At 39.8% G+C, this 10,005-nt stretch overlaps 1 protein-coding gene across 8 annotated transcripts in view; it reads right to left on the minus strand.

Moving 5' to 3' along the window:
• The window catches only part of anxa5a (annexin A5a), a 64,259-nt gene extending 54,730 nt beyond the window's left edge, over window positions 1-9,529 (minus strand). For 6 of the 8 annotated variants that reach the window (XM_058065011.1, XM_058065010.1, XM_058065007.1 and 3 more), the window contains exons 1-3: window positions 9,474-9,515; window positions 6,377-6,440; window positions 6,168-6,249 (exon numbers count right to left, since the gene is read on the minus strand). In XM_058065011.1, coding sequence (XP_057920994.1) covers window positions 6,168-6,173 — 6 coding nt within the window. In that variant the 5' untranslated portion in view covers window positions 6,174-6,249; window positions 6,377-6,440; window positions 9,474-9,515. Of the gene's footprint in view, window positions 1-6,167; window positions 6,250-6,376; window positions 6,441-9,473 lie in introns of all 8 variants that reach the window. The other 2 variants (XM_058065008.1, XM_058065014.1) reach the window with 2 other exon arrangements.
• Between the last annotated feature and the right edge of the window lie 476 nt (window positions 9,530-10,005).

Genomic DNA, 10,005 nt, shown 5'->3' on the forward strand with positions numbered 1-10,005 from the left:
GGCGCTGGAATCGACTTCAGTTTATTGCGGTCTTCATTTGGAGACAACGTGCGGCTGTTTTTAATGAACATGTTCACAATTCGTTTTTTTATATGATACACAAAGATACTACGTCTCCTGGGGGGCACTTTTCCACAGGGAAGGTGCCGGAGGTCCAGATCCAGGAGACAAAACACAGCCACTCATGTTAGCATGCATGCTAATTATTCTTGCCACGTATTATCCCATCACTATCAATGGTAGTATTTAATTTTGCCACTTGAAAAACATTGCTAACAAGTAGAGTTGAGTAGGTACCGTGTAGTGGAAAAGGGCAACACGGGCCACAAATTGTTTTTCCATTTTTCTGTTCATATTCATATTCATATTCATCCAAGTCGTTGTACTCTCGGGGCCTTAACGCAACACTTGCCACTGGACTGTTCAAGCTGTCTTTGAAGACACCAGCTAGGACGGGCTGACTAAAGCTGTCCTATCCAGTCATGAGCATGAACCGATGAAGCCTGTTTTCATCCAAGCAGTCATGAGCTCATGCTTCATACTCGTGACTAAATAGAACTAGAGAATAGAGCTGTCCTATCTAGTGGTTAGCTTCATTTCAAGCTAATGACTATCTAGTTGTTAAAATTAGTTCATGTTCACAACTAGATAGGATTAGAGACTAGAGCTGTCATCTGATGTTCATGACTGGATAGGATTATACACAAAAGCAGTCCTATCTAGTTGTTAGCATCAGTTCAAAGTCTTGACTAGATAGGACTAAAGACTAGAGCAGTTCTATCAAGGACTATATAATGACAACTCGATAGGATTATACACAAAAGCAGTCCTATCTAATTGTTAGCATCAGTTCAGGCTCATGACTAGATAGGACTAAAGACTAGAGCAGTCCTATCAAGTAGGTAGCACTATTCATAATGACAACTCGACAGGATAGGATTATACACAAAAGCAGTCCTATCAAAAGCAGTCCGATCAGAAACTAGAGCTGTCCTCTGATGGTCAGAACTAGATAGGATTATACACAAAAGCAGTCCTATCTAGTTGTTAGCATCAGTTCAAACTCTTGACTAGATAGGACTAAAGACTAGAGCAGTCCTATCAAGTAGGTAGCACTATTTATAATGACAACTCGACAGGATAGGATTATACGCAAAACCAATCCTATCTAGTTGTTAGTATCAGTTCAGGCTCTTGACCCGATAGGACTAAAGACTACAGCCATTCTATCAAGTAGGTAGCACTATTCATAACGACAACTCGACAGGATCAGAAACTAGAGCTGTCCTCTGATGGTCAGAACTAGATAGGATTATACACAAAAGCAGTCCTATCTAGTTGTTAGCATCAGTTCAAACTCTTGACTAGATAGGACTAAAGACTAGAGCAGTCCTATCAAGTAGGTAGCACTATTTATAATGACAACTCGACAGGATAGGATTATACGCAAAACCAATCCTATCTAGTTGTTAGTATCAGTTCAGGCTCTTGACCCGATAGGACTAAAGACTAGAGCAGTCCTATCAAGTAGGTAGCACTATTCATAATGACAACTCGACAGGATCAGAAACTAGAGCTGTCATGACTAGAACATGCGGTCAGAACTAGATAGGACAGCTTGAGTATCTAGTCCTATCAGTCCTGTGTAGTATCAGCACATGCTCACGACTAGACCTTGAACTGAGCATTATCTGATACTCACAACTCGATAGGACTAGAGACTATCTAGTCCTATCTAGTCCTATCTAGTTCCGAGCATCAGTTCAGGCTCATGACTAGATAGGACTAGAGCAGTCCTATCAAGTAGGTAGCACTATTCATAATGACAACTCGACAGGATCAGAAACTAGAGCTGTCCTCTGATGGTCAGAACTAGATAGGACAGCTTTAGTATCTAGTCAGTCCTGTGTAGTTTCAGCACATGCTCACGACTAGACCTTGAACTGAGCATTATCTGATACTCACAACTCAATAGGACTAGAGACTATCTAGTTCCGAGCATCAGTTCAGGTTCATGACTAGATAGGACCGCACGTTATGCAGCTATTCAATTTGCAATGTGTCCAGATAATGCCTGCGAGGGTACATTGTGGTCATCTACAAAAAGAGTAGATAAAAATGTCCACGGTGAGACTGGCCGTTGTGATTTCCAGCACCGTGGACATCTTTGCATTGAACGGCAGCGAGATCCGCTGGTCGGGGCGCTGACTGACACAATCAATTCTGTCATCCATCACCGAGTCTCCGCAGCCTCGGCTTGCTGTCATACTGCTTCCCCAACATCTGGATCATGCACCACTGGCTCCATTTCTTCAAATAATTCATGACCTAACTGGATCATCGTTTCTTCGTCAATCGAAGCGTCACGTTTGCATGGAAAGCTCGTAAAGATTTACATATAATGTATTTATATAATGATAAGTGATTTTTTTAATATTGTTCTAACAGCATATACACTATATGTGCCTGGAATCCGTTCATAAGCACCAAACGTGATCAAAATCTATCATCACCCTCACTTATTTGCTCCACTTTTAAGAGAAAAAACAGGCTTCGCTACACATCCTAAAATAAAGCTCCATCAACTATCAGGTACAGACATGAGAGCGTAAAGGTTGATCGTTTAGTTTTCAAAAGGCTAACATAGCGTGATGTGGCTGTTAAACTGTAATGTTAGCACTTTAGCATCACAACAGCGATGCTATTGTTTACATTTGTGTGCTCCATCCCTGCATGTCATCATACAATAATACCACAGTAGTCTTACTGCCATCTACTGTCTACTTGTAAGTTAGCGTTGGTTACCGAGTGCGGTAATAAAGTTGACTATTTTGTAAAGCAACAAAGCAGTTACGTACTTCTTAGCAGTTATTTCAAGAAAAAAAACTGCATCTCAGTTTTGTTATATAGGTGAAAAAGCTTATTGTATTATTTGTGTGGACTAGTCTTTGGCTTTTTCCCCCGTTTTTGCTGTGTTTTTTGTCATTTGCAAAATGCATATTTCAACATTCTGCTTAAATAATCTTGGTAAAATTTATTCTCTGAATATTATGGCTTTAGTCCTATCATATTTTGACTTTATTCCCAAAATATTATAACTTTTTTTTTTATCACCTAATTTTCCAAAAATTATAATTTCATTTTGCTTTGTTTGTTTCCCATAATATTTATTAAAAAAAATATTAAATATTTCAAACTTTGTCACTAAACTTATTATTATTATATTATTATTTATTTTTATTATTTATTTCATTATTTATTTTTATTTATTATTTTATGTTATTTTACCTTATAATCCTACAACATAAGTCTAAAAAAATTAAAGCAATTACAATAAAAAATTTTTCTTGTAATATTGTGACTTCATTTTTGCTAAATAACAGCAGTTTTTTTTCTATTTTTGCTGCTGTTTTTTTTTGTTTTGAGGTTAAAGCTTAGTTTAGCTACCCTAGAAGTTGAGTGTGTCATTGATTAAATAAAGCAAATAAACGTCTGTTTCTTTGTTTGTTTTTTTTAAAAAGCACAAACGGCAATGAAGCGCAATGCTCGCAATGAGAGCGTTTCTATCGGCAGCACTGAATCACGACTGCGTGGCCCCTGAGTGCAGGCGTTATTATCAACTATTAAGGTGTAATTACCGCGTTTCCCTGGAGGCGAACCCTGGTATACGGTTCCTTTTAAAAAGCTGAATAATAATTCTCAGCTTCATTAAACAGTTTTAAATTGAAATGCATGCTCGTAAGCTCTTTCGCCCTCCGGGGTGTTATTAAGTTTGGCGTGAAAAAGGACGAATGGCGTTTTTTTAGACCAAATCCTGCTTGTAATGAGATGAGAAGAGTGCAAATTACCCTCCTGGATGCACCACATGAATCAGGAAGGCGTGAAAGGAAAATGTTTTAATAATAATCACGATGAGGCAGAACATGGATCAAGCGGGGGTCGGCGGTCGGAGCGTTCAGTCCACGGTAAATCATTTCTGCAGAGGAGCGCTGGAGCTTCAGTCCAGTCCAGGCAGTCGGTGCGTAATCACAGCACATGTTGGAGTTCCTGGTCCAAGCAGGGCTGCCGGAAGGAGCGCGCCGCCTGCAGTGTGGCTTTGCCCACCGAGTTCCTCAGCTGCTTCAGGAGCATCCAGAGCAGCAGCATCATGAGCGTGAGGAGACCCAGCAGCATCCCCAGGTACACGCTCACGTTCCAACCCCAGTCCAGTTCCAGGGGCAGCGACGTGGACGCGATCAGGAATCTCCTGGGGGCAGGCATAGGGGCGAGACAAATCCCACGGCGTCCCCTCCACCCTTTTAGAAGATGGAACTTGTCAGGGATGGAGAGTCATCATTCCAACAGGTATCCGGGACTGCTTGGTGATAAAATCCTCATCCGTCGCCATCCATGATCGGGAGGCATCCATCCTGCCAGACAGCCGGCACGCTCTGTCTTTGCTCCTCGGAAATGATTATTCTCCTTCTTTCTGCAGCTGTTCCTCCGACTGCTGCTCCCTCGCGCTTGTCTGACTCCTGCACAACGCCAGCCACCCCACCACGGAGAGGGAGGAGCGACTGAGATGTCATTGGCTGCAAAAACCACAGCTGTCCTTACTTTTATATTACAGCAAAACCGCACAGTTTCGGTTTGAGTCGGACGATTTTGACTCCGATTTCGTACACCGTCTCGGCAAAATTGGAATCGATTAATTGCTTCCAGAACTGACTGTAATAAAACTATTGGATAATAAGTTGGATAAACTAAATATTTATGTAGTTAGAGCACAGAAAAACTTCTAAGTAGTTTTTCTTTACATTACTAGAGCCCTCCAGACAAAAAATAACACCCCTAGAGTCACCTTTACACTCCTATTACCCAACATAGTACACAGAATAAAAGAAAATAAGATATAATGTGGGCTGCACGGTAACAAAGTGGTTAGCGCACAGGCCTCACAGCTAGGAGACCCGAGTTCAACTCCACCCTCAGCCATCTCTGCATGGGTTTTCTCCGGGTACTCCGGTTTCCTCCCACATTCCAAAAACATGCTAGGTTAATTAGCGACTCCAAATTGTCCATAGGTATGAATGTGAGTGTGAATGGTTGTTTGTCTATATGTGCCCTGTGATTGGCTGGCCACCAGTCCAGGGTGTACCCTGCCCCTGCCCAAAGACAGCTGGGATAGGCTCCAGCACCCCCGCGACCCTCGTGAGGATAAGCGGTATAGAAAATGAATGAATGAAAAAATATATAATAAAAATGCACACATTTCCGTATTCCTTGTTGTTCACTTTTCTGTACAGTACTTCCTGCAGTGGCTGTTGTCTATCAATGTAACACTACTGACACCTAGTGGCCAGTGTCTTCATCAACTTTAACCATGAAACAGCAGTATTTATGAATTAAGATATACTGAAAGGGGCGGCACAGCGGTCTAGTGGTTAGCGCGCAGACCTCACAGCTAGGAGACCAGGGTTCAATTCCACCCTCGGCCATCTCTGTGTGGAGTTTGCATGTTCTCCCCGTGCATGCGTGGGTTTTCTCCGGGTACTCCGGTTTCCTCCCACATTCCAAAAACATGCTAGGTTAATTAGCGACTCCAAATTGTCCATAGGTATGAATGTGAGTGTGAATGGTTGTTTGTCTATATGTGCCCTGTGATTGGCTGGCCACCAGTCCAGGGTGTACCCCGCCTCTCGCCCGAAGACAGCTGGGATAGGCTCCAGCACCCCCGCGACCCTCGTGAGGAAAAAGCGGTAGAAAATGAATGAATGAATATACTGAAAGACTTTAAAAAATGAATTTTTTGGGATGTTTTTTAGGGGTTTGATGTGCATGTAAGTTTCCATGTCACGCCTCATTGTCCCATATGGCATCCCATAAAGAATCGTTGATATCACACAATTGGACCACTCCTTAAAATCACTGGAGTTTGTTGGCATGTCTCATCTCAGAAGGGAGTGACTATAGAGCATGACTGTACAGCAACAGGATGGCCTATAAATGGCATCATTGATTCAATGTTCCGCCATGCCATGACTAAGAGCAATTTCCCGAGACCATGCAGGCTATCAGCATGCCGATGGCAGAAATGAACCAAGAGTCGCTCCTCGTACCATTAGCCGCCTCCGGAGACATTTTCCCCGATATTGGTGTCGTAGAATCGCTATATCCCGACCACACACCTGCATGACCAGGACATTTGTGCCGCCCCCTAAGGGTTGTCATCAACATGGATGTATCTTGCTCCAGCGGAGGGAGGAAGGCCTGCCATGAGAAGAGCGAGAGAATGTTAGAATCTCTGGACAGATGAATGCCGTCTATCTAGAAAACCTTTAACCAAGGAAACCACATAAGGAGCAAACCATTTAACTTAATAATGAAATGCACGCACCTATAACAAAGACTTGTGAGACAGCGTCCTCTGCTGGATTAAAAGCTGCAGCACGCGTTCTCCCCTGCAGATAGCGCCATCAAAGCACTTTTTTAACAAAATGCACTACTTACAATTTTAATCCAAGAAATGAAATCAGCAAATATACAGCGTGACAGCTGTAAATAAGTCACGTAAATTATAAAAAAAAAATAATATTTTTTTATTACATTTTTATTTATAATTTTTATTTTTTTATTAAAATAACACAACTTTTTAAAAGTCGTGTAAATAGGACTATAAGTCGCACTTTTTTTCATAGGTTGGCTGTTCCTGCGACTTATACTCCAGAGCGACTTATATGTAAATTTATATACCGTATTTTCCCGACTATAAGTCGCACTTTTTTTCATAGGTTGGCTGTTCCTGCGACTTATAAATGAAAAAAATGTTTATGTTACATAAACACTGGACATCCAGGGCTCTACGTTAAAAACAAAAATGACTTGCCCATGGGGAATCCTTAAGGTGAGAACTACTTGCCCGAACTTGCCCCATGTAAAATGAAAAGTGCCATAATGATATCATATATCAATATATGCTGATAATTCATCAAATAATAGTACTGATGCATTGTATTTGGAGGAATGTCTAAAAATTTGTGGAGATGTATTTAACATACATCTCCACAAATTTTTAGACATGCTACCTTACACATCGTAGTCGTAGTAAGCAGTGATATTTATAAGTTGTGCACCACAATTAAACATTATTGAATAGACACATTTGTGTACTAGTAAAGTGTTTTTAATCCTGAAAAAAAATGCTCAATCGTCAAACAATAATTTGTGAAGCAAAGGTGAGAAAAATACACAGAGAAATGGAAGCGCTAGATTTTGCAGCTTGTGCAAAATCAGCACTTGGTATTGGATCTAATGGGTGGTGTTTCATTGTGACCACTTCAAATTGTCACAGCAATGTGATTCACTCACCTGTGCCATCATTTGATTTGCTGCCGCTAATAAAATACTTGTTTAGGAGGCACTGGTTCATCACTTTTTGGTGTTTTCCTTCAGAAGTTGTTGAAGAATTAGACGATGTTGGCAGGGACACCATGATAGATGTTTTCTTAGTAAAACGATCGCTGATTGGTTGATCGCGAACAAGAACGGGTGTGGGTAAAACGCGGATTGTGGATTACGGACCGCGGTCTAAATAAACGATTCTGATTGGTCCATTTCAAGATTTGCAAGGATTGGTATGCAAATTACCATCGGAATTACGCAGTCCGTGTTTTACCAACACCCAACAAGAACCGCTTTAAAAAAAACTCTTGGCAGTACGGCATGCTAAAGTGCACTTGCCCGACGGGAATATTAATGATTGGATTTACTTGCCCGAATTTTGTTTTAACTTGCCCCGGGCCATCGGTACATTGTTATTGTCGAGCCCTGACATCTTTTCTGTTCATGTTTATTTTTTGGGGGCTGTAACTATAATTTTATTATGTTTTCATTATTCTTTGTAAATGTAAAACTGTAATTATTCTCTATATAAATATATTTTTGTTCATATTTTTGTGTGTCTGGAACGGATTCATTGTATTTGCATGATTTACAATAGGAAAAATTGCCTCAATTTTTGTATGTTTCGGTTTTTGGCTGACAAAATGGAACTAATTAATTCAGAAAAACGTGGTTCCACTATAAAATAGTGTCCAAATCGTTGACATCCATGGTGGACCACTTTTGTCGATAGAAAATTACATATTTCTTTGAAAAATGGGTCAGTTTATGTGATATGACAATTGCTGACAACATTAAAACGTACACACAGTAACTTTCTGTTCAGTGCAAAATTAGTAGAATTAATTAAAAAAATATATAGTATATATATATGTATATATATACTTGTATATTATCTTGTCTTGTTTCAGATGAAAATTAGTAGTAAACAAGTAGTTTGTAAAATAAATTACCCGCAAAAAATGCGACTTATGTATGTTTTTTTCTACCTAATGATGCATTTTTGGCCTTGTGCGACTTATACTCCGGAGCGACTTATAGTCCAGAAAATACAGTACATTTGTATTTTCTGCCATCTAGCGTTACTATACGTCGCTAGCAAAGATAGATGAAGAAAAATACATCATTTGTAGGAAATAAATCATAATTTTGGGACCAGTTAAGGAAAATTGGAACACCTGGTTGGGAATAAACAAAAGCAGTCTCGAACATTAAAGAGTACAACATCGTACATTAGGCCAGTTTAGATGCCACGTTTATGAGCAGGCAGGTTTAATGAGTCCTAAAAACAGGAGCTGTTAGTTGCAAACTGATTTAATGGAGCGGCGCCGCTTTGCTTTTGTGCGAGAAAACTCTTACTGAGAAACAGAAAAAGGGTGGCGGGGTTGGAGGCGTTTCATGTGGGGGTGTTTATCACAAATGAGACTTTTGTGTTCAAGGTCAAAGGGTAGGAGAGAATACTCGGCATTTGTCAGTATCAATCAGCGCACACGTGTTGTGTTCAGCTGGAAAGATGGCCTTCTGAGCGCGGTTGGTGTGTTTTTAACTTATCCCTGCTTTCATTTATATGCCGTTCATACTGTAAATCTCATGAACGGTCGGGTAAGACAATTTCACAAGATTCCATTGACATCATTGACATCATCTCTCAAAGAAGTCCTGGATAAACTGAGCTCATCAGCTATGCTAGGTCTCATTTACAGACATTACACAGGAGCTGTTATTCCATTTAAAGACCTGTTTGCAGAGTTACATAATATTCCAAAATTAGATTTTTTTATTTGATTTTTGATTTAATTAAAATGAAAAGTAATTACAACCCAACAGTCAAAGAATGTGCACTATAAACACTTACAAGCAACATGCAATAGCTGCACGTGTACACTATAAGCCACTAGGGGGCACACAAAGCCCACTACCGAAACAAACACATTGCCTCGTGGAAGCAAATTTAGACGAATTCGAAGGTATATTTCTCATTTAAGGTACGAATTATCGAAGTGAAAGAGTTATTTCGATAAGACTGTTATTGTAGTGAGTGACGTATTAAGCATATCAACGAACAAACGTAAATACAATATGTTTCCACTTACTTGGCAGCACCATCCACCTGTGTGAGAAGTTGGTTTGTTCTGCGCAAGCGCGAATGACACAGGACTGAATAATGACGTCAAATTGTAGTCCAGCAGGGAGTTTTCCGCGCCCATCCAAATTGAATCGTTTACCGTAACTTTATTGCCATTTATAACCTCGAACTGTAGCCATTTAGCTAATGTTTATTATTAACACTAGCTAGATAGTTCAAATAGTACACCGTATTGGCTTTACAGAGCAAGAAGAATGAATACAATATCAATAATATTGATACCGAGGGTTGTATCAGTATAGCAGCGATGCTAGTGTGATGAGATCACTCTTTTTTATGTTTACTTTCACAATTATCAGTGTTTTTGTATTGTTCATTGTGTTGTTACAATGTTCATATTATCATATTTTTATATTAGTACATTTTTGCATTTGTTTACTTAGTTTGCATTATTGACTTTATTTTGTTGTTTGTCATAATACACAATAATTTGATTATTTCGTTGATATTGTTACATTGCCTTATGTTGTTGTCTTTTA

This window comes from Doryrhamphus excisus, chromosome 2 (assembly GCF_030265055.1).
Source record: "Doryrhamphus excisus isolate RoL2022-K1 chromosome 2, RoL_Dexc_1.0, whole genome shotgun sequence".
Classification (NCBI taxonomy): Eukaryota; Metazoa; Chordata; class Actinopteri; order Syngnathiformes; family Syngnathidae; genus Doryrhamphus; species Doryrhamphus excisus.